The sequence below is a fragment of the Oikopleura dioica genome, chromosome XSR (genome assembly GCF_907165135.1).
Source record: "Oikopleura dioica chromosome XSR, OKI2018_I68_1.0, whole genome shotgun sequence".
Lineage (NCBI taxonomy): Eukaryota > Metazoa > Chordata > Appendicularia > Copelata > Oikopleuridae > Oikopleura > Oikopleura dioica.
In genome coordinates this window covers 1,610,722-1,636,935 of record NC_137294.1, presented here as the reverse complement: position 1 = coordinate 1,636,935, position 26,214 = coordinate 1,610,722, and the positions used below count along the sequence as shown (strand labels likewise).

Here is a 26,214-nt window from a genome sequence, read left to right as displayed (position 1 = left end):
TGGGCCTATTGTTTCGATTCTTGGGTTCTAGGGTTTTTTAGTGAAGATGGAACTGTTCCTGGTTTTTGACAAATAAGTCAAAGGGCAAATTTTTAAGAAAGTTTTCGGAGAAGTCGGCTGTCTGAAGACGGAAAGCGCCTAAATGCGATTATCTCAAAATGACGAAATCGAGTCAGAGTGGAAATGGTCATCATCTGATGAAAGCAGGGTATAAATAGAAAAGCGTGAAATCAATTCGCCCGTGCTCGCGCCAAATCATGGGGTCAGTCTAAGAGCTACTGAAATTCGCGGATCCGATACACGGGCGTTAAATTTGCGGCCGCGCGAAAAGTACACAAACCTAAATCGCCACGTTGCACAATCAGAAAGTAAGCTTTTACTCCGCTAGAACAGACAAAAAGAGGGGGATTTAAATAAAAAACGAGCCCTCTAAAATTCAGAGAATCTCACTGCTTATTTCATGATTTGGATTGCGTTACCTTCAAGAAGCTCTCGCTTGAGAATGGTGAGGCCGGAACTGTGGAAGTCCACTTGGGTCGTATGGCCGGGAACTATCATTTTTACGAAAGGCCCTTGGAAAGACTCTTCGTTTCCATCCTCCGAAATCGGCGTTGATATTCTTGTGTTCGAGCAGTCTAGTTTCACTTTGACGTTTCCGAACTCCTCCTCCCTACAAAATTAGCAATTAAATAGATTTGGCAGAGGGTGCGGCCAATCTAAATTGCCTTGCCCTTTTTTAAGGAGTTGGGTGAACACGTTAGGTGCCCTTTTACGTTTGCTATCTTCCGATTTACCGGTATTTAACGAGACTAGCTGGGTGAGAGAAGCGACACGGCTCGGTCCAATCGTCGTTTGGCGAGGCACACCTGTCGCTGTTTCGCCATCCGCTTGGGCACACACATCGATTGGAACGAACAAGAACCTAATAAAAGAACGAAATGATATTCGGTCGAATCCCAGCGCCAGGAGATCTGATGAGCCACGTAAATCCCTGCTCAGCAAAAAAAGCAAAAGACGGAAAGCTTAAATCCGCAAATTGAGATCTCTTAACGCGCTGGTTAGTATCGACGCCGCTCTCACCTTGACACCGTTGGCAATGTGCACGCAGGAAGGAAGATTCACGCCGCCTGTCTTTGGTTAAAAAGTGTATTTTAAGAAATTTGCCGAATAAATCGGAATCGAAAAAATTTTTAACCAGTTTGCTTTGACTCTGCCACGTTTTGTCCGTCTCTGGCATCGTGCGGGCGTTTTCTTGAGCCATGTGCAGCCCCATTTTGTACAAATACAAACGCGTTTTCCAGGCGACTTTCTGTGGAGAACATAGCCTTCTTTGCAGACATTCTTGCATTCTGAGTTCTCCACGAAGCCATTTGAGCATTCTACGCTTCCGAATCTGGAAAGGATAAAATCATCGCATATTCTTATTTGATATTGACCCCCTTATGTTATCTAAGCAAAAAAAGCTAGCGGTTTTGCCCCTTGACTGAGAGTGAGCGGTTTGCAACTGCCGCTGCTGTCCGCTTTGATGTTCCGCTCAAGTTCCTCTACATCTATCTAGACCGGGCTCACAAGTCTCTCTCTCGTTCAAAGAGCATTATCATAATTCCGCCAAAGATTTTTCACTTTGGACAGCTTCGATTTTCTACCCAAGCTCAATCAATATTTAGAGCCCTTTGCGGAACGTCATTGATGATCTGCAGTTTGTCCTTTTGGTCGAAGAACTCGGTCAAACCATCATCCGAAGATGGAATCGCCTTCAAAACTTGCTTCCGGAGCTTTTTCGACTTTTTAATGACGCGGCGGATGTTTCCACCAGTGCTTTTCGAGACCTTCAGCATGATCGGCGTCATTTCTTCTTTGAGATAGGCTTTGACGAAGCCCTTGTTGACGCTGGAAACGAGTTCTTCGCGCACCTTCTCTGGGTTCTTGCATTTCGCTTCTTGGGCGACGCCTCTCCAGTCGCACAAATCTTTCTCGTCGCAGAAGCAAGTCGTGTACCTGTTCACTTCCTGTCCATACTCGTCCAGAAGACGATCTTCACCTTGACATCTAAACGCACAGCTCGAGCCATGGAAGGACGAGTTCGTGCAACGAATAAAAGCATTCGACTTGATCAGCGGGAGCAAATCGCAAAAGGGAGCAGTATTTGTAGCGGGATCTTAAAAGCAGACCGTTTGAAGAAAATTAAAAAAAAGATAGACGAATTTCTAATTTGCGCCTTTTAAAAAGAAGCTCACCGGGGAATCTAAATTTGACCAAACGGGCGCTGGCGTGAAATGCCAAAAAGGGGATCAGCTTTGTGAAGGTGTCGAGCTCGCAAATAGTTTTGTGAGATTACAAAATAGAAGTAATTGCACCGCTAGCTCATTTCCAGCACGTTGCGATTCGTGTCATTTTGAAATAATAGAAACGTCGATTAATTATTTTTAAAATAAACTGATTTTACTTGAAAATTTCAACTTGCGAATTCTTCGATCACATTTTCCTCCGCCAGAGTTCGAGACTTCCACTCTCTATAATCGTAGCTTATATTCTAGAACTCCGTAGCTTGAGCATAATTCCAGGGAGTCGGTGTTCTCTCTAGCAGCTCATGAGCCTCAATGAGCTCTAGAAGCCCCGCCGTGTGCTCCTGTGCTAACCAATGTTTACATCTTCTCCCTTCACGATTTTCCACTTTCTGGCATATTCAATTTTCAACCACCGCAAAGGCGCCCCTCCGGCAATAAATCTGATGGAACTGAAATTAAAACAGTCACGATTTGAAAACACTTTATTCAAATTTCAAATTTCACGAAAATCTATTCGAGTCTTGGCTGCCGTGCAGTTCCGATGCTTCTTGGTAGCTTCGTTTGCCTTCTTCGACCATTTCCACGAACTCGTTCTCTCTAGAAACAAAGAGTTATCGTTAGAATAACTCTTTAACAACTGTACCTGGCTAGGAAAGCAGCCTGGACTTGTCGGGTAAGCTCGTATTCACGCTGGTAAGTTTCTGGATCGCAGAGTTTGTCGCCATGTTCGTAGCTGGGCTCGGCAACCTGAGTAAAAAACCTGAGTCAGGGTTCATAAGATTACAAATGAAAAGCCGCGTAGCTGCTTTTTTAAAAACGAAGCCGCGAAGCGGCTTCGCAATGTTATTCCTCAATCTTATTTTTAATTTCTGGCGAAGCGGCTTCGCGGCTTCGTTTTTAAAAAAGCCGCTACACGGCTTTTCATTTGTAATTTTATGAACCCTGACTCAGGTTTTTTAGTCAGGTTGCCGAACCCAGGTTCGAAAAGAGGCTCAAAAGAGGTCTCCGTTTTGCAACTAAAATCATCGTTCAGTCTGAACTTCAATTGAAAGAATAATCTACATGGGACAGAAAGCAGTGAGCGCATCGTCGCCTTGGGTGGCTGAATCTTTTGGTCGAAAGAAGGGAAAGAGTCGTCGGACAAATTTGGACAATTTTTGGGCGCCAGACAAATCGCTTCGTTGAGACTTTTTTGAGGATAAGAATATTCAATATTGTCAAATACTAAAAGGATAGAAGATTCATAAAGAGATCCACTTCCTGCGACTCTGAAGCAGAGAAACTTCCTCTGGTTGAACTTCTTCCGGAAGCAGTGGAGCCACAAGTGCCAAGTCCTCTTTTTAGGGGCTCGAGAAATATGTTTCCCTGATAAGATCGTGTCTAAAGCACCCTTTTCCTGATAGAGTTGAAAATGGAGCGAAGTCGGCTCCGCGCATGTTGCGAATTCGGCGAAATTTGAAGGCAATCCAAACAAAGAATATGATAACAGCTCTCTGAATTTTGAACTCTCAATAATTCCCTAAGTTCAAACATACTTTTTACGCCAAATAGAAGATCAAGATCTTTGTTTCCGCACTCTGAATTCTCGCATCTTTTGTTCGAGTTCCGAAATTATTGTTTAGGCTTATCAAATAATTAATTAATGAAACTCTTTCTTGAGAAAGGATTCGGGAAGACAGACATTTGTCCTCTTGTCTAAAAAAAAGGCTGTTTAGCATATTCAAAAAGAGGAAATGATTGTACCTGGAAGTGAGGGACCAAATCGGACAGATAGATTGGCACTGCATTTTCTTCAGCTAGAAGAGAGATTTTCTATCTTTTTTTTCAAAGACGTGGGAAAATACCTTCAATGATGTCATCTTCAAGACGTTGTAGCGAGTCAATGATGATAGATCCGGTGGTTCTTCTATGCGATCTCTGACTGTCAGTTAGCTGACTTGGCCAAGGCTGCAGACTTTGTTGACTCAGAGACTCTTGACGATTCTGTTCGTTGTGATGATTGATGCGAACTGCCCAGCTTGGCCGATTAATCGGAGATACCGACGGAACAGGTTGTGCAATTTCGATGAAGCTGGTCGAGCGAATTTCGCGACTTTCTCGCTGCGGAAAAGAGTCTTGACGCGGCTGGAGCACTTGAGAATAACTTCTCGGAAATGAGCGATGAAATTGACTTTTGCAAGTTTTTGAGAAAAGAAGAAGACTCAGGCTTTCTACGAGCCCAGCATCAAGTATTAAAAGTTTCTAAGGTTGGTCTCATATAATTATAAAAAAGCGCTACGTGTATAATGTAATTAAAAAAACTTGTTCCTGTTTCGATTGAGCTGAGTTCTAAATTGATCTCGAGCCGAATCTCGCAAAATTATGTTTCTCCTCGCCGACTGGTTGCTCGTTGCTGAGATAGAAGGAGCCGAGCGCGGTTCATCCCTCGAAAATGACCAGCTTCCTGAGTGAGATCGATCCGGTGAAAATGAAAAGTTTTGCATTTCTCTCTCTCCTCTCTTTTCTTTTTTTCCTGAATGAGGTAGTTGCCTACTTTTTTTGAGTGGAAATAATTTCGACTAGAAATCGAAGATTTTTCTTCCAGAATTGAAGCTAGTCTCCACTCGGCGTATTTCGATTAAAAAAAAGGCAAAAATCTATAGATTGAAGTTTATTAGCATCTTTAGAGCGCTAAATATTTTTGACTCAAAATTAATTTTCTGAAGATTGTCTCGGCAACCTGTGTAGAAAACCTGAGTCAGGCTCTGAGAAAGCCTAAGAAAAGAATTGAGATGGTAATTTATTATAAAAAAAGATCTCTCAGAGCCTGACTCAGGTTTTCTACACAGGTTGCCGAGACAATCTTCAGACAATAAATTTCGAATCAAAAATATTTAGCGCTCTAAAGATGCTCATTAATTTCATGTCGCAAAATATTTGAAGCAGAAACAAGGGAGGGTTTAGTGTTGAGCTACTAATTGGAACTTGATGCAACATGCGCTGAGCCTTCTATAACTGCGTCGGCTAAACAAGAGCACTCTGCAGTAGAAGAAGAGCTCCACGTTCGCTCCAAGTCCGACTACGTAAGCTATCGGCAGCTATATTTTCACAGTTCACGCAGAGCCCGCCAATTTCCCACATCACAAAGTGAGCTTTGTTTTTCCAACAGCGCGGAAGGAAGCAATTTCCATCGTGGAAGCGCGTTTCCACACTCTCCAGGAACCCAGAAAATCGCACTTCGATTTGACGACACACTTTGCGAGGATCTTGCTGAGCACCAAGCTATTTTCCAACGAACGAAGACGAAATGAACGTATTCGGGAGGCGATGAAAGTAAATATTTACGCGTTAACTATCTTGGACGTCGAAATCTGCGCCTATCACTCGTAAGTCTACGTGAGATGCGCTTTTCAGGGAAGAAGGAAGAGCTTGGACGTAGAAACCAAATTTAGCAACGTACGTCATCCTCTCCCCTCATCTTATAGTAGTTTTTTCTTTACAGTAAGGAACTCGCAAATATACAATTTAGCTGGACTTTTCACGGTGATTCTGATTTCTGACTGACTAATTTTGAACAGCTGAAAAAGAGAAGCCGCTTGCGGCTTCGAGCAAGAACAAACTTAAGCCGCGCGAAGCGCGGCTATTCCGTATCTTTGCTCGAAGCCGCAAGCGGCTTCTCTTTTTCAGCTGTTCTTTGTAACAATGGAAATTCGATCAAAAATTAGTCAGTCAGAAATCAGAATCGCGGTATATTTTCGACTGGCGGAGTTCGTTCTTTCTTTTGCCTGCGAAAGTACTTTCTCCCGAATCGCGATTAAATCTGCCCTGATGAGTGTATTTGTGATAAGAGAGGAAGTCCAGCAGTGTGACTCACGTTTCCAGCGCCAACAAATGGCCGGCCCGTCTTTCGTAATCTAGAAGGAGTCTTTATCGTAATTACGCCTTGCCAAACTGGGCTTCCGCAAACTTCGCTCCTCAGAACTACCCTTTTGTTAAGTAATTATATAACTAAGAGGATCAGAGCTAAGTAGCCTGGCTTGACCCGGCTGTCTTAAGGGAGTCTGCTGCTCAACCAAGGGACCAACTTCGGAGAAGGAATTAAATGAGACCCCGCCTGTTGGAATTTGGATAAAAACGTAGCAAATGAGCTAGACTGGAATGCCAACCGTATAAATTATTGTAATTACTACGTTCTTAACACATCCCAAGACTTTCTGGATTTTATCTAAAATTGACTCCGGCCCGAGTTACAAATTTTGTGAGTTTGCTGAGCTGAGCTATCTGATCTAGCTGAGCTACAGCTCAGCTCAGCAATTTTGAGGGTCAGCTCAGCTCAGCTCAGCTCAATTTGACCTCGGCTCAGCTAGCTCAGTTCGAGAAATCGTCAGCTCAGCTCAAAATTTTCAGATAAGCCCCAGCTCAGCTCAGTGGTTTTTAAAAGGCGCCAGCTCAGCTCAGCTCAGCTAGCTCAGAAGAAATTTTCAAAAATTTTCAACTCTGACTCAAGTTTAGCGGCCAGAAAAGGGTATCAAAAATATTGACAAAAATATGACTTATTTATTTGAGCATGCTTTTATGAGTCTAAATATTCGAAAATTGAATGTCAAAGGGGCGCAGCGCAAGAATTTTGTTTAGACACGAGAATGGCACTTAGAAATGTTTCTTCGACAGCAACAGGCTTTGTCTACGTCATCAATGCATAATTCGCAGCGGTTTTTTGAACCATCAATGAACAGCACACTACTGTAGCAACAAGGAAAGATACCGCCGGCCGCGTTGGTTATTAGTTCAGTTCTCATCTCATTTTCACGTTCTCAAGTGAACACGATGTTCCGGCGAAAAGTTGCGACGTTTTTAAAGCGACTCTTTGCGACTTCCCAATTTCGACTAAATTAGAATTGCATCACGTGGCTTCCCACAGTAACTGTTCAAAGACGAACGTGCAATAAAGATCCACCAAGCTCGAGTTTCTTGAGAGCCGCAATTTTTACCCGATCTGGTGACCAGCAGATTCAGATTCAGTTCAATTTGTGTTAGTTTTTTCCAAGAGGATCAATGAGCTGTTTTTCGGGCGCGCTTTTTGAACATGTTGGAATGGGCTTGCTAGCTCCTCTTCGTGGAATGCGCTTCATCAAACGGGAAATGATCCAACACATAGCTAGAAATTGCTCAGATGTTCCACAAAAGAGAAACGAAACGCGTCTGATCGGATGTTGATCGCATTGGAATTAAAACCGCAGCGTTTAAGAGCTTGGGAAGACGGGCACGTTTGTCCAAGTGAAAGCGGAATCCGGCAACGAGTGCATCTTGCGACTTAACAGTAGTTGGGGGTGTAGTCGTCTATTGCGTCATGTACTGCGAGAAGAAAAATTCTGATAATTCATTTTATCATTTCACGAGCGCGGCATCTCAATGTTGATTTTCGATCTGAGACTTATTTATGGTGTGCGCGCTCGATGAACAGTTTTTAGACAGGGATTGATCTTCTCTCGCAAAGTTAGAAGTGCACCTAGATCTGGGTAAAAGCTGGTTGTAGCGAGTCAACAGGGCTCAAAGCAGAAGCGACTCTTGAGACTTCCCGTGAACAGCTCAGAGCTCTAGCGTTTACATAAGCCGGAGACGGAAAATCCGAATTCCCAATCTTCACGTATCCCTCCGCCCCAAAATACAAACACGTTTCTTCGATTCAATAGCTCGATTTTGCTACTAACTAAGAACAACGCGACTTTGGAACGGGCGAGCGCTTATACACATGAGGCCTGTTTAGTCAAATTTATTTAAATAGAGTGATACAAATGGCGTGTATTTCCGATAGCGTTTATCTTCTGTGAACATCAGCTGCGGCGCTTTTTAGATACGCTGCTCAACTGCCACTTATCCTCAAGGTCATCAGCCAAATTTTGGCTCATCTTAGAGTTCTGCATTCACATTTGAAATTAATTTTGAAAGATAAACTTCCTTAGAATCAAATCGTCAAACTTTTAAAGTGTCTGGAAAGGAAAAATCGTGAGATATTTAAACTGGGTATAAAAGTCGCCTTAGATCGGAAACAGCTCATTTTTTTTTCTTTTCAAACTAAGATGAAAGAATTTTTCCATTTTTTTAAGGGAATACTTCCCGAAAAAAAGGACGAAAAATGCATTTTCTGTAGAAAATGGTCTGATTTTATCGAGGAGGAATACAGAACCATGTGCTGTGATAAACTTACTTGCTTGGATTGCTACCGCTCTAAAGTTGAATCAATCAAACTGCCTCCAAATTATGATTCGATATTTGGCTCCGAGAACGTTTATCGATATCCGTGCTGTGAAAACGAGGTGCCTAACCATATTCTTCATGAGTCACAAAGAGTCACAAATTGTGACTATGTCGGAGAAAAGGACATCAAATGGTTCTTCCGATATCGGTTTCTCGCCGGGATTATGGAGACTCTTAAGCCCGTCTTCCCTCTGGAAACGCAACCGTATATAGAGTCGTTAGTGTACCAATGCGTGGATTGCAAGGTAACTTGCTATTAATATATATGGCATAACATTTCGATAAATCAAGGTTGTCGTGGATTATGTGGACAGGCAGAACCATTGGGAAAAAGAATGCAATCGAAAATTCAGGTAAATTGAACAATTATATTCGTAACTATATATCGTAACGAATCGTAAGTATTGAAATATCTTTAGATGCCTGGGATGCTCGGATTTTTAGAAGGGCTGAAAAACATGCTTGCGTCGCACTCCTCAATATACAGATACAAGAAAAGAAAGATGAGTTGGAAGAGCAGTTCAAAGAATACAAGAAGCTTGATGAGCGGGAAAACTGCAGTCGACGACTACGAAACTACTTTCCACAATTATTTATCTGAAAACAAAACTATTCAAAACTGAAGCATTGAAAGTCTGCACTGAAATTTATCTTCCAAAAAATAAAATTCATTGAGCCCTGAATACATCAACATTCAATATTCGAAACTCCATGATCAATCTATTTCGAAAGTGGCTAATAGGAATTGTACAAGAAATATCGAGAGATATTTTAAAGCGGGTATAAAAGCTCGCATCAAATCGCAACCGACTCATTTTTTACTTCTCAAAGTAATAGAATGACAGATTTCTTCAAATTTTTTCAGAGAATAAATCCCTTCCAAAAGGACGAAAAATGCATTTTCTGCAGCAAATGGTCTGATTTCATGGAGGAAGAATACAAAACCATGTGCTGTGACAAACTTACTTGCTTGGATTGCTACCGTTTCCAAGTTGAATCAATCCAAGTTCCACATACTAATGAGGGTCCATTTAAACAAGAGAACGTCTATCGATATCCGTGCTGCGAAAAAATTGTGCCCAACGAAACTCTTATCGAATATCTTCGGAGCGATGATAAATGGAAATTTGAATTAAAGCGGAATTATCTCGGTGGAATTATGGACATTCTCAAGCCAATCTATCCCATTGAAAGGCAACTTTATAAGCAGTCGTTTATGTACCATTGCTTGGGAGATGATTGCAAGGTAATCTACTATCAATTAATAAGATAATAAAATGTGAAAAAGGCAATTGTGAACTACATGGACAGGCAGAACCACTGGGAAGAAGAATGCAATCGAAAATTCAGGTAAATTAAATAAGTATCTCTACAAATATTTTAATATCTTTAGCTGCCCCGGATGTTCAGATGTTGTAAGAAGGTCTGACAAACATATTTGCGCCGAACTCCTCAAAATACAGATGCAAGAAAAGAAACATGCCTTGGAAGAGCAGATCAAAGACTACAAGAAACTTGTTCATAAGGAAAATTACAATCGAGGACTACGAAACTTCTTTCAACGATTACACTACTGAAAAGAAAATTATTCAAAACTGAGACATTGAAAATTCTGCATTGAAAATTATCTTCCGAAAAATAAACTTCATTGAGCCCTGAATAAATGTAGGCACACTCCACTTTGTGTCGGGGTCAAAACTTCGCACCTGGAAAGAACGGGCAGGATCTCCAGCCGAGCGAATAGGATGCAAGGGTCCGCCGACATGTGCTAACTCCTGCAGAGACTGCTCTCAGCGCAAAATCGGAGCTGCACTCGGCACGAGATGTATGAGCCATTAAGTAAATATGATCACAGGGCAGATTGAGCTCAAGATTAGGATCAATCTCAGCCGCGGATAAGCTTCAAATATGAAAAAATGGAAGACTCAAAAATAAAAATTGCTCAATTCTTGCCTCTAGGGGTAATCGTGAAAACCAGGGTTAAGGGTATCAAGTAAATATTTTTTAATTAATCTTACCCTTCAGAATTGTCATTTTTAGCCGACCCGCCAAAACACCTCAGCAACCCTCACCCTAACCCTAACCAAGAGTAGTCGAAGTGTAATCTAAAAATAGCTAAGCGATAGATATCTACAGTTTTTTTTACTTTTTTCAAAACTTCAACGCATTTCTGCGCGAAAGCTAATTTTTCGACTCTCGTGCCTCAGGAGGTGTATAATAACCTTTATTTCACCCTTATTTCGCCAATCGCAAGCTAAAAATTAGGCAAGATTTGTCCAACTTATATTTTTTCGCATAACTGTCAATAATTAATTGAGACTTATACCGTATATATAAGTTATACGCGGCTGAGCTTGATCCTGATCTTGGACTCAATATGCCCTGTGATCATATACTGTACTTACTCAATGGCTCACACATCTCGTGCCGAGTGCAGCTTCGATTTTGCGCTGAGAGCAGTCTCTGTAGGAGTTAGCACATGTCGGCCGACCCTTGCATCCTATTTGCTCGGCTGGAGATCCTGCCCGTTCTTTCCAGGTGCGAAGTTTTGACCCCGACACAAAGTGGACAACCCCTAAATGTATTATTACGGGAACGATAATTTTCCCACCGTGTGACGCATAGAATTCGATCGCGCGCTCTTCTCCACCGCCTATCTCATGTTTAGCTCACTAGTGCCATCGCGCGCGATGAGCGTTCGCGAGCGCGCATAGTCCGCGAGTGGCGCGCTGCGTCGACTATAAAAGCGCGCTTTGCTTCCAAAGTGTTAAAACTTTTCCGAGTTTGATTTTTTTGCTGCATCGGCTTCGTCCGGACATTTGGAACAAAGTTTCCGGCCTTTCTTGCTTTCTCTTCAGATACCTACTTTTCTAGCCCTCTTTTCTATCTCACACTTGAAAAAGAAACAGAAAGCGCCACGATGAAACTTTTATGCTCAATCCGTAAGTAACACCGAAAGAGACTCGAGAGAAAACACCCGTCGACGCCTTCTTCAAACCCCAAATGATGAAAAAATCGAATGTCTTTGACAGAAAGACAGATTTTCTTCATTGAAACTTTTCATGAAAATTCATTTTTAGAAAAAAAAATCATCGAATTTACGATTTATTTAAATTTTTAAGCAGCAATAAAGGGTGTATTTATCATAAAAAATGATTATTGTTTGCCCTAGCCCTAGCCCTAGTAGCATGGTGACTCCCTTATATTTCTGAATTCATGATTAGAAATTGAAATTTCAAGAGCCATAGTAAGATTTAGAGAGGAATAGACCTAATGCATTTGGAGCTTCTTATGTAATATTTTTATTAATAAGTCTAATAAATATTCCAGAATTTCCGAGGCATACGTCTTTCCTATCAAATTTTTCTTAGAATCAATTCTTTTGTCAAGACCTTAAGATCACCCACAAGCGTAAATATTATTCGAGCGGATCTAGATTAAAAATTTGAATCTTTTTCATATTTTCGTTTCTGTCGCCTAACTCCTGCTTTCTTCTGGGAAAAGCTTCCTCTGTCAATATTATTGAACTGTAACCGGTGTTTAGTTAACGCGCACGCTTAGCGCCTTAAAAAAGGCTGACAACGTGAATCCCAATTAGTTGGCTTATTTGACCACAGCTGCGCGCGTTTTTGTTTTTACGGCGCCCTCCTTTTCAAAATTGATTTCGGCGTCGATCAACTAACCAAACGTTGCATCAATCGAATAATTTCATACAATTAAACACTCCAACCGAAACCAATTAATATAACCACTCGAAAACTCAACGACTATTCAGCCACTCATTCACGTTATATCAACTCTTTACTTATTCAACGATCCTTAGATAATTAGCTATAATTTAATTCTCCTCGTTGATAACTATTTCGGATATCGGTAATTTTCAAGGCTATTGGTTTGCGTAATCGCTACTCCAATAACTCCGGATATCAAAATATAGAACACCAAAATAAGGATTCCTTGTTAAAGACATTTAAATTTGTTCGATATTTTGGTATCTGAAATGGCTGCTCCTGGATTGCCCGAAATCCTGGATCACCCGGATCCTGAATCGCCCGTTTTCCTTGATCGCCCGAATCGGGGGATTCAGGATTCCGGGCGATCCAGGATTTCAAAAAATTCAAATTTTCAATATTTTTTTTTTTAATTTCTCTTTTGCCAGCAAACTAATCAAACACTTTACTTATGGTGTCTAGTAGGATATAAATTAATAGATCAAAAATTACTTTGGTTAAAAGTTGATTCTAGTCTCTACATTTGTGCCCTTTACCCTGGGCGTCAAACATGACGACCAGGCGGGAGCGGCTCGTCAGCTTATGGATACGGTAAAGACTTTTCGTTTGGCCTTAGGTTAACGCAATTTTAGCTTCACCAACTGACCAAGTTCTTCACTGGGCACAAGTACGACCGTTACGGATGCTACTGCTTCCAGAACGGTCTCGAGAACGCCTTCTTCTCCGGCCACGGCGAGAGGCTCGATGCAGCAGATTCCGCTTGTTTCAAGTTTCACCAGGTTTGTCAGATCTGCAATCAACGAAGAGTATCACCCTAGATCACGAGTATCCTTAAAGACACCAAGATAGTTATCAGTTTCCAATGGTTACGTTGCAGGATCAGTCGGGGCCTCTATCTATTGTAGATAGAGTGGTTACGCAGCCCGTCTATCGTAATCGCGGCTTTCGCGCTCGTAATAGAATGCAACCAAGATTGATGATTTTTCAAGAGGCGCAATAATATTTTGGCAATTGTCAATTCTCTAAAATTCATTTCTAGTGTCAACGGTGTCTCGGAATCGACAATGGAAAGCAATGCGACCATCTCACAAAGGTAATTCTTTGATCGCGACTTTGCTTGAGTTTCTTACAACTTGAATCAGTACAACATCACTTTCGAGGAAGATCCTATCACTTTGGAGAAGTCCGCACAGTGCCACGACGAGGAAAACAGCTGTGGACGGAACCTGTGCGAATGCTCGGTCGCTTTTGCCAAAGACATGCAGCGTGTAGAAACAGAGTAAGTGGACCACAAAAGTCCAGCACCAACGCCTGGCCGAGCTACCACACTGCGCTACTAGCCAAGATATGGGGGGCGCAGCGGAGCGCGCCCGCTGAAATCAAAAGCACTTGATGGAAAATAAAAGCTTACCATCTTCAGATTTTGAACCAGAAGAAGTGATATAAATTATATATAATAACTTTTATTAATAATAACTATTATTAAGGGGCCCACAATTATAACGGGTTCAATATTCTTGCCTTCATCATTAATTCTATGTTTTCAATTGACCCTTTAATAATGATATGAGCAGAAAATGATAAATCTAATTGCCCCTTACCACGGGGCTTCGCCCCTTAGGTCCTAAAATGCCGGGGTCTAGTCTAGGGTTACTTAGGGTTACCTTCGGTAACCCTAACTAACCCTAGCCTATCCCCCTCGGGTGAGACTGTTCTGTCATTTTGCGCGGTGCCCCCTAACCCTAACCTTTAAATTAAGCCAATCAATAATTTAAGCCAACCATTAATTTAAGCCAATTATAATATTGATTAATTCATTTACAATAAAAACGCCTGTACTACAGGCCCCGTAGTAGAGGGAGGCGAGAGAAGCGGGTTTGAATCGAGCGGCTCTTGCAGCGAGAGTGTTGCTCGCGAGCGCTACTCAGCGAGGGCCTGTATCGCGGTGTGGTAGCTCGGCCAGGAGTTGGTGCTGGACTTTTGTCCCGATTCCCGCTTTCACTCAAGACCTTTTTTTTTCATTTTGTTTTTTTCAGCGCCGCATTTGAGTGGAATCTCGCCTTCTCGAAGTACTCGATGGAGCGCGAAGATCTCTGCGGAGTAGACCCCAACGCGAACACCAACATCCGCGCCAAATTGGTCAGCCCCGTCCAACTCAAAAGCTCTGGAAAAGACAACAACACCCAGTGCTGTGGCGACTACGCCAGCCACAGATTCCCATTCGACTCTCAGACCAAGGGCTGCTGCGGCAACAAGCTTGGTACTCCAGTCACACTCTCGATTCTCTCCTAATCTAGTGAATAAGTAGTTTACCCTTAGATAAGAAGTTAGTCATATTTGTACCTCAAAACAGACATACGACCAGAAATGGTTGCAGTGCTGCAACGGCGAGGTGAAATCCCGCGCCGTCGATTGTTAAAAGAATCAATGGTGGCCCTACTTATTTCTCTGGAGATGGCTGTATTCTCACTCTAAGGACACACTGGATATTGTATAATTATTTTTTGTTGCTTCTACGATTCATTTTGTTTTTTTTGACTTGGAGCTCAACATTTTCGGCTCCAGCCATTTTCTCCCAGCGCTTAAAACTTAATCGTCTGAGTTGGATTAGCTACCTGTAGTTTTTCCACTAGTCAGGTCTGGCGCCTGGTAAGATCGCTTCGCGCGGCGGAGTCAGCAGTCGCGGCCGCGGTGGGTTAACCGGTACCACTGCTGAACAGGCCGGGACGGTACCAATTCCCGCGCCCGTTCGGCCCCCATCTCGATCCTCGACTCCTCTCTTTCCCGACCGCCCGGTTTCCTTCTTACTCGGTCCGACCCGACCGGCGATTTACTACTCGCGGTCCGTCCAACCCCGGCTATTTGTTTTTTATGGGTTAAAATTTATATCAACTCCGATGGATTTTTTTTATATATTTAAAAAACGTCTTTTTGGGGGCTAATGAAAATGCTCGTCACGGGAACAGCGTGGCCCGGCGAAAACCAAATAATTGGCGACTTAACTCATTCTCTCTTCTGGAAATCAACTTGATGAAACAGACAAGCTCTCGACTCCCGGAAGACAACATCGCCAAGGAGTTTCGCCGCGCGCTGACGAAGACGATCCATTTGAAACACTTCTTTTTGTAAATACTGTAAACATTAATACACAAACGCACAAGTTGTCGGATACATTTTAAAACGAAACAAACCCGTCTCTCTTCCTTGTCCTTATTGTGCTCAGCAACAGTGGCCTGATCAGTTGCCTTCTTGGCGCAGTTGGTTAGCGCGTCAGTCTCATAATCTGAAGGTCGTGAGTTCGAGCCTCACAGAGGGCATCTAATTTTGAAATTTTCTGAAAAAAAGATTTTCTTGATCACTAAAAGTAGTCATCTCTGGGGCAGAGATTCTGCCTAAATTAAACGTTGCTATTTCATAAAACCCCCCTTTTTGATCCTCACAGCTTTTTTCATTCGACTTATCGCTCCTCGAAGACCATAAACAGTCTTGCTCTTCTACCGCCCGGTCTTTGTACAAGCATCTCCGATGCATCTAGTTGACTTGTTCGCAGAGTTTATCCGACCAAGTGCGCAGCACCCGGAGGACTAGGCTGTGTGCCACAAGAGCGAGACTACTGAGCCACCACCTTCCTAACAGGGATAACACTCTGCTCACAACAAGGAATCGAAAACGGGGAACCTTCATCGAAAAACCTTGTAAACTCAAAACCGGTGGCGTAGTCTTTAGCTCATGTGGTCGACACTTAGATTCTCAAGTTTTGAACGCGGCCCTACAATCTTAGGGCTGCCGTTAGTGAAATCATAACAAATGAATCGACCCTAGTTAACTCTGACCCCTTTTTCAGTGCGATTTTCAATCTGAAAAAAACAATTTTTGTCTTTAATCTGTGCTCCGAGGCTTTTTGCACCGGTTGTTGCTTTCCTAAACCGAAAATTGTTCACTCTAGCCCGAGCTTTTTGCGGGATGTCGAGAAAAGTGGGAAAACTGAGCGATGACGACGAACTTCAATTTCTTGAACTTCAACGCATAAGGCTAAGACGCATGCGAGAATTATGCGAAACTTCAGAAGGAAGAAATTCTTGCATTATGCGAATCCAGACAGGTATTTTTCGTTGCACGTAAAAAATTTGAGTTCAGTCTATTAAAATATGTATCATAGAATAAATGTTCTGAATTATTAGTAATAATTTATTACTCTCTATATGAATCGTTACTCTCTATATCTATATAATATTTCTATATATATAATATATATATATAATATATAATATTTCAACAAGCCAGTTTAAACAAGGAGGTAAGGCACAGAAAAATTTATATTTTGTAATACAAAGCAGAGGCACTGTAAAATAATAACTGTAAAATATATTATATTAAATTATTAAATATTTTTTAGATGAAGCTGATGAAAACTGCTGCAGAGTCTGTTTCTCGCCGAAAAGTTACGAAATTCAACTTCAAAACATAAGGCAAACACTCATGCGAGAGATATTCGAAAACCGGAATCGGGCAGGTATTTTTCTTTGCGCGTAATAATTTGAGTTCTGCATATTAAAATATGTATTATAGAATAAATGTTCTGAATTAAGGATTCAGAATTATTACTCTCTATATCTATTTTAAGTATAATAATATTTAGACGAAAGAATTATGCGTTTCGAAGAGAGACCAGAGCTCAACCGGGATAACCAGGGGCAAGCAGGTAAGGCACAGAAAAATTTTTATTTTGTAATACAAATCAGAGGCACTGTAAAATAATAATATTTAATATAATAATATATAATATTAAATTATTATATCTTTTTTAGATGAAGCTGATGAAAACTGCTGCAGAGTCTGCTTCTCGCCCTTCGACAAGAACCAGCATCACCGGGCGGTTATCAAGTCTTGCTGGCATACTTTCTGCCTCTCCTGTCTCGAATCCGTCAATCCAAAAAGCTGTCCAATCTGCAGAAAGCCGTTCGAAACGACCGAAGTACAAAAACTCTTCTAAACGACGATTCCGGCATATACGGTCATCCTAGTCATTCAGCTTTGATTTACTTTTCGGCCTCTTTCCTCTCAATAAATTTCAAATTTAATCATCATACGTTTTTGGTATCAATTAGTTTTTTTTTTCTTTTTTTATTTGCATTTGAATCATGATAAGCGGTAGCGTTTACAGTTGTTGGTAGCCATTCGAGGATGAGTTGTTGGGTCTTCTTTGTGTATCGCCTTTGCCACTGTCGAACTGCCTGTAGCTCGTGTCAAAGCTGTTTTTCACTGCTCCAAAAGGCAGTGAAATCATGGAAGAGTTCAGCTTCTTCTCTTTCTTGTCGAACCGCTCGTGCTTCTTGGAGAAAAAGTTTTTGATGCTGTTCTTAGAGATCATCGTTGTTATTTTTTTGATTGTTTGCTAAATTGATTGTTTTCTGCTTTTACGAAATTCGCGGTGATTAAATGTTCCACCGGACATCGCGTGGCCGCAGATGGTTGAATTTCCGGAATGCTCCGGAGTCCGGACAGCTGCTGAGGATTTTTCATCTTGGCAGGGGAGCGGCCTGCTTCTATCACGATCAGAAATTGCTCCAAGCTTGCATTTTCTTTCATCATTTTTTTGTAAAAGTAATGTTAAAAATTCGCTACAGAAATTTTGTATCTCACAAAAGAGTATTTCGGCCTTGCCGATTTTCCAGCACAAGTCGATATTTTAAAGACTAGACAAGTTCGTGCTTTGTGAAAACAAGTTTAAAATTTCCAACGTTTATTTTGATTTTTGCATGTGACAAATTGAATATCAAGCCCGGCAGTAAGTGTCGTAGAGGTTGAACGTTCAAATTAAAACCGCTCTAACCTAGGCTAGAGCTAGAGCGGCATTTTCGACCAATTGAGCATTGCGTTTGCACGTGTGTACAGGCTAAATTACGATCGAATTGGTGTAAAACGAGGCGCACAATTGGAAAACTGGAAAGGTCGCTGAATAAAGCCAAAATAACTTTGCTGCGCTTTGCCGGTTTGCGAGTTCAGAGGCGAGGTGCTGTCTCTAGGCTCTCTAATCTTCGCTGTATTCTCTTTCAAAGTTAGTCGAGGGTTCGAACGCTTGGCGGGTGCTACTCCCTTCATGTCTACACACTCCCCCCGGGCTACTAGACATGTTAGGGCTTTGCACAGGCCAAGTTAACGTCGATTGTTTCTCATTTTTTTCTCTCTCGATTGCGGCTTCTCGTTGCGGCTTTCTCTGGCGGCTTCGCTGGCGAAATTCCTTTGTTAATTGGGGAGCTCCTTAAGAAAAATTGAGAATGGCGGAAAGTGGCGGAGGTGGAGCTGCTAGAGGAGGCTCAGAGTAGTAAAAGAAGCGGTGTGTTACCGCCAGCCGGATGGTACTGCACCGGTTCTTTTCACCTGCCTCTGCACCACACCGGTTGGCCAAAAATCGGAGCATTGTTGTCCCTAAATATGCCAGTTGACCACCCAAACATTCCTTCATTTTCAATCAAAACAAAATAATGATAAAAACCATTCCTCGGGCCAGAATCACTCGATTCAAAACGGCAACCTAATTCTGCTTCTGTCCTGATTCCTACTGTTTCAATTTCTAGGCAGGTTTTCATCAAACACGCTTATCTCGAGTTTAGTGTGAACTGACACGTTTTTCAAAGACCTCGTTTTTTTTTGTCATTGAAGATTCTCAATTTTCATTTAAAAATTATCATATTTGATTCGCGATTCAGCTAAATTTTCTACTTTTGAATTTTTAAGGCTATTTACGATGAACATTTATTTCTTAATTATCTGCGAGAGAATTTTTATTAATTACATCTAAAGAATTTTTCAATTTTTTTAAAGTTTAGCAAGTCTAATGAAGACTTTCTGACATTTTGGTCATAAAAATGATCAATTTCCACGTCGAATTTGCTTCAAAATGTGTCTGTAGGAAATGCGCTTCCGGCGGAATTCGATTCTCTTCAGCTCACCATTTTCATTTTTCTTTTTGCTTTTCTGTTTTTGGCAAATGTTTGTCATTGGTAGCCTCTTGATCGAGTGGCAAAGTCTCCTCCCCGCCCAGTTAACTCATCGTAACGCGTTACGAACTTTGACCCGTCCTGGCGCTACTCCAGCTCGTCACTCACTCGTCCCAGAACTCCCATGGATCTCTTCATCACTAGAACTCTATTCTGTAAATCATCGTCAGGCATCCTTGTCCTCGTACGTTGATTCACCCTACCTTTCGAATTTTTACATAAATCAGAAGTAAATTTGACTAATCTTTTATTTGAAGCAGTCAATACCAGTTTGTTACTAGTTTAGTCTTCCTTCCCAAACAGCTTGAATAGTTCTATCCATTGCATCCTTGACCCGCTGCTCAGCATTGAACAAAAAGCTATCGTTGGCAACTGAACCTCTTACAGCAACTGTAAACTCGAAATTTTCGCGATCATCTGAAAGCAATTAATTTCATAGCAGCAACACGAATTTTACTTAGAAGATCTGGGAAACACCCATAAGCGAGTGTAATGATCTCTCCAACTCTTCGAGAGCTCGAATAACCCGCGCCAAGCTTGGAGTAAATTCGCCACGATCCCCCAGAAAGCCTCTCTACTTCTGGCATGTTCAGTGAGTTCTGTAGGTAGATGGCTGTATCCGCGGTCATTCCTCCCCACTGCTGAGAGCCGAATAAACCCGTCTCGTCAGCTCCGTAGAGGATTTGCTCGAGATCTCGAGCTTCTAAGTTGGGCCACTGGACACCTTCATCAACGATGTTGTGCTGGACAAGTCTTCTTAAAAGCTCACTCTGAGCAAGCAACGTCAGTGAATTGGGATACACTTGAGATGGATTGTCTCTTGATACGACGCAAGCTTCGCCGTATTCGTCGATAAATGTCAACCCCAGATCGCTAATAATCAATAAATATTCTCCTTTTTTGCAGATGAAAGTAATAATCGCTTACTAGGGGACTGACTCGCCATAATTCCCACCCAACGAATTCTGGGACTGCCCAAGCCACGGAGACTTTTAATGGATCAATAAAGTGTACTTGTTGAAGCTTGAAGACAACAAGGACCCTTTCCTTGACGAGGGAGTTCATTGAATCTCTCCCACCAATATCGTGGAAATAGGCAGAGAGACCATTGGAGCTATAACCAGCTGTTTCGTCGTAAGCAACGACGGCGGTAACGAGATCTGCAAGCTGTGTGTATCCGTTTTTGCCCCAGACTTTGGCGTCAAGTCCAAAGCGTCCGCTAGAGCAAGTTGGTGAACCTTTTCGCATGTTGCTTCCCGCATTTGCTGCTGCAAATACTTTCGAAGAAGACCACGTCTCATAAGCAGTATTAGCAGCTGCACTAGAATTGCAGAAGTATTTGTTGTAAGGACGAACTTTTCCATTGATGTTCACCCTTTTCGTCATTACAATACAGACATCAGCGCCGGTGACGTGACTAAGCCTTGAAGTGTCCACTTGAATTCGATCCAAAGCTGTATCAGCTTTTTTCGGCTTTGAAAGAAAGTGGCTCCCCATGGGGCAATGGAGCTGCTTCTCTATTCAAAGACTGGCCTACGTATCCACTGGGGACGGATGTGAGCACGGGCACCGGACACTCGCCGCGAGTCAAATCGGAAGGGAAAGTCTTTCTTTTACGAAGTCATTGACGAACTTTCTCCAGAAGTTCATGATTGTTACGGCCTTTACAAATCATGTGCAAACTTTGCCGGCGCGCTGATCGTCTTCTGCTTGGATAGGCAAGCTTAATCAGCAAGTCCTTATTTACACAACTTGTTCCTAGAAAACGTGTAAATCGATTGAAAATCGAATTTTCATCGATAAGATGCAAGCTACGTCAATGACTTCGCAAAGGTTAATTATCGGCGTGAAAAATTAAAATCGGAACGATGATTGTAAATTAATTAAGGGTGGGCGGAGCTAGTATGAACCAGTTTCTTGAGTCAGAGGCTCTTAAATCAATTCTCTGCATCATTATCCAAAACAATTATTTTAAGGCTTTAATTTTAAGAGTAGAAGTAATTCATCGAGCCCTCCTTGGCGCAATTAGCATCATCGAGCATAGGAAGGTAATAAGCACCGCACCAGTGCTGAAAATAGTACTCTGATTGAGCCGCGACTAATCCTAAAGGCAAAAGTCTCATTTCGTCTTTTGATCTCTTTCAATCTAATTTGGGTCATTTACCGGATCAAATTAATGCTCAGCTGTTTAATTTCCCAGTGAATATCAAAGCGAAGGAATTTATACTTATCATCGTGGATACTGCGTATTTCTAGGTCAATAAGGAACGATTTTAAGGGTTGTCAGTACTTAAATAGCTTAACGCCCACTTTTCTACACTCTAAAAGTGTACTCGAAATATACTTTTTAGGGTGGCTGCGGTAGTTCAGGATGATCCAGTTGTAGGGTGGCGCCGCAGACTGGATAAGGGGGGTGGTTGCGCAACGAAAACGGGTCGCCCTCAAGCTCCCTTCATTGCTCTCAGAAGAAAAGATCTTTGAAATTGCGTCGCGGACCGATTGCTGGCTGACAGGCCCGGCAGCAGCGTGCCCAAATACATAGAGAATGACAATCACTTACAGTCAAGATGTCGCCGAAGTCAAATTCATGGGTTTTGGAAAGCTACTCTTCAAGTGGAGAGGAAGCGTTTACAAGCTATTTTGGAGGTAGGGCGAATAAGATTCTATAGTTAATACAGTTGCATTTTAGGGAGCTGCTCACGTGGCTGGGAATTTATTACTCGATCGCGATGGTGAACAAAATGGGAAAGGGTCGGACTTAGCACATTGGCGAAAGGCCAACTTTCTTTTGACAATGGAACAGTTTTATAAATAATTGAGTTACAGTCCGAGCTCCGATCCAGCCCTGTGCAAATATCCGAGTCTTCGCGGTGTATTCGAGGACTTTTGCGTGGAAGTAAACGAGTTCTCCAATTATGTGCCGCTCAGTTTCATTCTTGGCTTCTTCGTTTCGGTCGTCATTGGAAGGTGGTGGAATCAGTACATGAATATTCCTTGGCCTGATAGAAATATGCTTTTTATCAGTTTATACTTGAGGCATCACGTCACAGATAAAGGTATATCAATTATGGACAGTCTATGAACTTTTCAAAAGAGACGTTTACCTTAAATCTCCAGTCTTGGCAGATAGACAGACTGGAAATTTCTAAAGACGCTTATTTGGGTTTATTTGCCGCAAATTAAACAGATTTGATAGACTCAGACGGCTCGTGCCGTAAAAAAGAATGTCAGAAATGCAAGAAGGCCGTCAGTTATCGTCGAAAACTCGTGAGATGGCTGAACCTGGCAGCGATACTGACGTTTCGTGACGTAGGAAAGGTTCTCATCGATAACTCAACGCATTTACTCAAATGTAAAGAGCAAGAAAGGAACTGTTTTCAGCCTGTAATAAGAACAATGCGAACCTTGAGGAGCTGCGTCAGTGAAAACTCGATTTCCCACAATCGAACACGTGTACTCTGCCGGTTTTATGACAGAGTCGGAGCGAGAAACCTACGATTCAATTGAAACCACTCAACTGAAATACTGGATTCCCTTCACTTGGTACATCAACACGCTGAATCGTGCCCGAAAAGAAGGCCTAATATGTTTGTTCTAGCTCACTTAACAAATCATCTAACAGTTCTTTCTTTGTAGCTAGCGATATTACTTTGGACAGGCTTGTGAATGAGATGCAAGGCTATCGAGGCAATTTGGGAATGCTTCAAAGTTATGATTGGATTTGTATACCACTTGTTTACACGCAAGGTAAGAATCTACAAGAATAGAAGTTACGAAGGAAATTGAAATTTACCATCATTTTAAGTGGTCTGCGTGGCGGTCTATGGATACTTCGTGCTTGCCCTTTTTGGCCGCCAGAAAATGCTCGGCACAGAGGATTGTTCTCCACTGAATACGACCAGAGTTTCAGACTCGGACGAGCATTTCTATGGAATCCTACCGATTTATACGCTGCTAGAATTCTTTTTCTACATGGGATGGATGAAGGTCGCAGAGCAGCTGATCAATCCTTTCGGAATGGACGACGAAGATTATGAAGTGAACATGATTATCGATAGAAACTTGGAAGTATCTTTCCTCGCCGTCGATACCCTTCATAATGTCTCACCCACCGATTCCGACGACGAAGATATTTGGGTTGGAAAGACTTTCGCCGAAGCTCCATACACTGAAGACGCGCTAGAACACAAGAAAGAGCCATTCCTCGGTAAATAAGACCGAGATTCATCCGTTTACCAGTCTTTTGTTTCTAGGATCGACGGCGAATATTGGTGTGAAGCCAGATGCAGACTTTGTGCCCCTAGAGTCCGTGCTCGATTTAAACGAAGGAGACATTGGAAATAGTCGCTCGCATCTTCTGGCGGGGCATCTGGAGTCAAATCATCTAATGTCGAAAATGTCTATTCGTTCACGCGGCTCAGAGCGGAATCAGCGTCGTAGATTGCTGAGCTACGCTGAGTCCAATAGAAGCGACGGTTCTGAATCGTTTATTGGCAGCAGTAGGATCATCAATCCGTACCGAGAACGCGGTGGGCCCAATGAGTTCGTCCACCAGCACTCGTTTAGAAAAGGAGATAGATTCGGTGAGTAGAATTAAGTTGATACTTTGAAATATCATGCTGAATTTAAGACCGTGAAATTTTAGGTTCTGCAAGATCTGAAGGCGATAGCCATGTGGATGAGCACGAGTTCCAAGCATCGCAAAACAATCGTGAATCAATGAACTTGGATCTCAAGTCCGAAAAGCAGCCGAGCAATGCTGATTCTGCCCTAGGTTCGCCCGTTGAACCAGTTTCGAACCGCGTCGTCACGCTCTGCGACGGGCAGACAAGAGAAGTGCCAGCGCCGCCGACAATCACCACAGTACTGAACAATCCAAATGACCCAGCGGTTTCTTCCGGCGACCTCGTCAACTCAAGAAACTTGAGCGCGGTCGAAGAGCAAACAGAACCTTCCTCGCAGCCTTCTAGCGACGATTTAGACGAGCCAAAGATGAGTCCGATTCAAAACAACTGGCGTGTGAGCTGATCATTCCTTAATCAATCTTTCCAAAGAAAATTTAAATCCGCTGTCTAAAAAAGTCAATCAATGCCTCCGCAGTTTTCCTTCAGTTAAAAAGTTACAATCCTGATCTTGTTTCTCTTTCACAAAGTTCACTTCTATCAACTTCTGTCTACACAACGCTCAACAACTCAAAACAAGGAAAGCATACTATGATACTCATGCATGAAAAAGCATGAGGTTCATTTCTTCTTGAAAACTTTGAGGCAGGGCAGCATTTATTCGCAAAAAATAACATTCTACTTGACACGGTAGCTATGAATCTGTTTATCAGAGCCACCGGAAACAACCAACTTCGACCTGGACCAATCCGAACAAAGGACCTAAATAAGTGAATACGTCAACATCCGCTTTTTATAACTTAGACGTACCTTATCTTCATGCTTTTGCATGTCATACAGTGGCGTCTTGGTACTGCGCACGTCCCACATTTTTACAACATTATCGTAGCTTCCACTCAACAGCTGATTCTTGTCGTTTGGATTCCACCGCACTGTTGAGACCCAAAGAGAATGAGAGGTAAGTGATTGCGCAGAAACCTATAAGTTAATATAAAGAAAGAAAGGACGAGTTTCGCGATCACACAAAAAGGCTTTATAAAGCACCAGTCTTACCTTTCCAGTGGTCGTTCTAGGGTCCCAAAGCCGCACATGTCTGTCGCTACTTCCCGAGGCAATGAGATTCGAGTGCTTGGAGTAGTCAATGTCGAAGAAAGCCTTGACTCCCGAGAGCGTGTTCGATTCGGCCATTTTGTTCAAGTCCCAGATTCTCAAAGTGTTGTCCATTCCGGCCGTCGCTACTTCTTCCTTCGACAAAACAGTCGAGCACGAGACTGACTCAGTATGTCCTTCCATAATCGTATCTACTCAGTTTTACTTCTACGTCGCAAGATAAAAATATCTTACCTGAGGTTTTAACCTCTCCTCTTTCTTCTCGTTTGGCTCGTTTCTTGGCGGAAAGCTCTTCCCATCCCAGAGGAAGGTCCGCGATGTCTTTCCAAATTCTTACTTTTTTGTCTTGCCCGCCGCTCACAATCACACCCTCACTCGGGCAGGCCACAGTGTCTACTGATCCATGATGTCCTCTGGAAAAAATGGTTAGTAAAGTTTCTTATTTTACAGCCTTACCTGAGGGAGTACATGGGAACAGCCTTTTTCGAGCGATCATTCTCCCATCTAAATACAGCCACGTCGCCATCCATACTTCCCGCTGCAAAAACTGTCTTCTTTCTCTGAGTGCACCCAGGCGACACATTTGATCGGCTCGCTCTGGTCAACGTTTCTCGAGCAATTGACACTAAAGAGTACTTCGTCTTCTTCAGCATCCCACAGTGCTACCGTTCCATCGTACGATGCAAGTAATACTTTATCCGGTTCTTATGCAATCAAGCTAACAAATTGCCATCAGGATAGATTATCCTGGATAAGACACTTTAAAAAGGCAAGATTCATTGAATCTGATTCAATATTTTGCAATAAGGACCATTCCTTGATCCCCTCTACAGGAAATGTCTGATATCCAATCTTCAGCTGAGTAAGAGTTCTCTGGCACAGGCGCATCTTGCTTTTTCAGAACTAGAATTTCCAACTTGACATCTGTCTCGATGGCGTTTTCGTCCAAGTGCTTCGCCAACGATTGTCGAATCAACTGGTCGCGCAGGAGAAAGTCGAGTTGAACTCCTTCTTCGAGTTCTGCATTGAGCCCTTTCACCAGTGTCTACAATCGTAGGGTTAATTTACGTCCTAAACATTAAGAAAGATCACCTTGAGCTCTTCTGGTCCCGTAGTGAGCGGAACTTCGATCGCTTCCGCTTCGATTTCAGGGAAGTCTGGCGACGTTAGCTTTATTACGATCTCCCCTGTCATTCTTAAACGAGCGCGAACTGTAACTATCTGT

General features: G+C 42.4%; 7 protein-coding genes and 1 non-coding gene across 8 annotated transcripts in view; 5 read left to right on the top strand and 3 right to left on the bottom strand.

Annotated features, from left to right (window-relative positions):
- LOC145708495 (neuronal calcium sensor 1-like) overlaps positions 1-26,214 on the top strand; it is an 89,350-nt gene that overhangs the window by 39,885 nt on the left and 23,251 nt on the right. The gene's annotated exons all lie outside the window — the stretch shown is intronic.
- LOC145707348 (uncharacterized) lies at positions 38-1,273 on the bottom strand. The gene is made up of 5 exons (XM_081784870.1): positions 1,196-1,273; positions 1,081-1,131; positions 795-922; positions 480-670; positions 38-138 (listed from the first exon to the last, which is right to left on the bottom strand). The coding sequence occupies exons 1-5, from the start codon at positions 1,271-1,273 to the stop codon at positions 38-40; spliced, it is 549 nt and encodes a 182-aa protein (XP_081640996.1).
- LOC145708526 (uncharacterized) lies at positions 11,310-14,563 on the top strand. The gene is made up of 6 exons (XM_081786206.1): positions 11,310-11,467; positions 12,771-12,847; positions 12,889-13,035; positions 13,296-13,349; positions 13,399-13,535; positions 14,293-14,563. The coding sequence occupies exons 1-6, from the start codon at positions 11,446-11,448 to the stop codon at positions 14,546-14,548; spliced, it is 693 nt and encodes a 230-aa protein (XP_081642332.1). The 5' UTR covers positions 11,310-11,445; the 3' UTR covers positions 14,549-14,563.
- On the top strand, positions 15,500-15,573 carry TRNAM-CAU (transfer RNA methionine (anticodon CAU)). Its single transcript has one exon. It is a non-coding gene; the product is annotated as a tRNA-Met (tRNA).
- Positions 16,160-17,343, top strand: LOC145708252 (uncharacterized). Its single transcript, XM_081785910.1, has 4 exons — positions 16,160-16,358; positions 16,653-16,769; positions 16,896-16,958; positions 17,065-17,343. The coding sequence occupies exons 1-4, from the start codon at positions 16,220-16,222 to the stop codon at positions 17,247-17,249; spliced, it is 504 nt and encodes a 167-aa protein (XP_081642036.1). The 5' UTR covers positions 16,160-16,219; the 3' UTR covers positions 17,250-17,343.
- LOC145707337 (uncharacterized) lies at positions 19,494-20,754 on the bottom strand. Its single transcript, XM_081784853.1, has 4 exons — positions 20,299-20,754; positions 20,185-20,246; positions 19,715-20,130; positions 19,494-19,674 (listed from the first exon to the last, which is right to left on the bottom strand). The coding sequence occupies exons 1-4, from the start codon at positions 20,752-20,754 to the stop codon at positions 19,535-19,537; spliced, it is 1,074 nt and encodes a 357-aa protein (XP_081640979.1). The 3' UTR covers positions 19,494-19,534.
- Positions 21,671-24,457, top strand: LOC145707334 (bestrophin-4-like). The gene is made up of 9 exons (XM_081784851.1): positions 21,671-21,903; positions 21,947-22,008; positions 22,101-22,313; positions 22,454-22,609; positions 22,671-22,844; positions 22,894-23,004; positions 23,063-23,464; positions 23,511-23,840; positions 23,903-24,457. The coding sequence occupies exons 1-9, from the start codon at positions 21,803-21,805 to the stop codon at positions 24,283-24,285; spliced, it is 1,932 nt and encodes a 643-aa protein (XP_081640977.1). The 5' UTR covers positions 21,671-21,802; the 3' UTR covers positions 24,286-24,457.
- On the bottom strand, positions 24,494-26,210 carry LOC145707333 (ribosome biogenesis protein wdr12-like). Its single transcript, XM_081784850.1, has 8 exons — positions 26,082-26,210; positions 25,809-26,034; positions 25,497-25,684; positions 25,438-25,445; positions 25,224-25,402; positions 24,933-25,180; positions 24,690-24,857; positions 24,494-24,641 (listed from the first exon to the last, which is right to left on the bottom strand). Exons 1-8 carry the CDS (start codon positions 26,181-26,183, stop codon positions 24,558-24,560), a joined length of 1,203 nt encoding a protein of 400 aa, XP_081640976.1. The 5' UTR covers positions 26,184-26,210; the 3' UTR covers positions 24,494-24,557.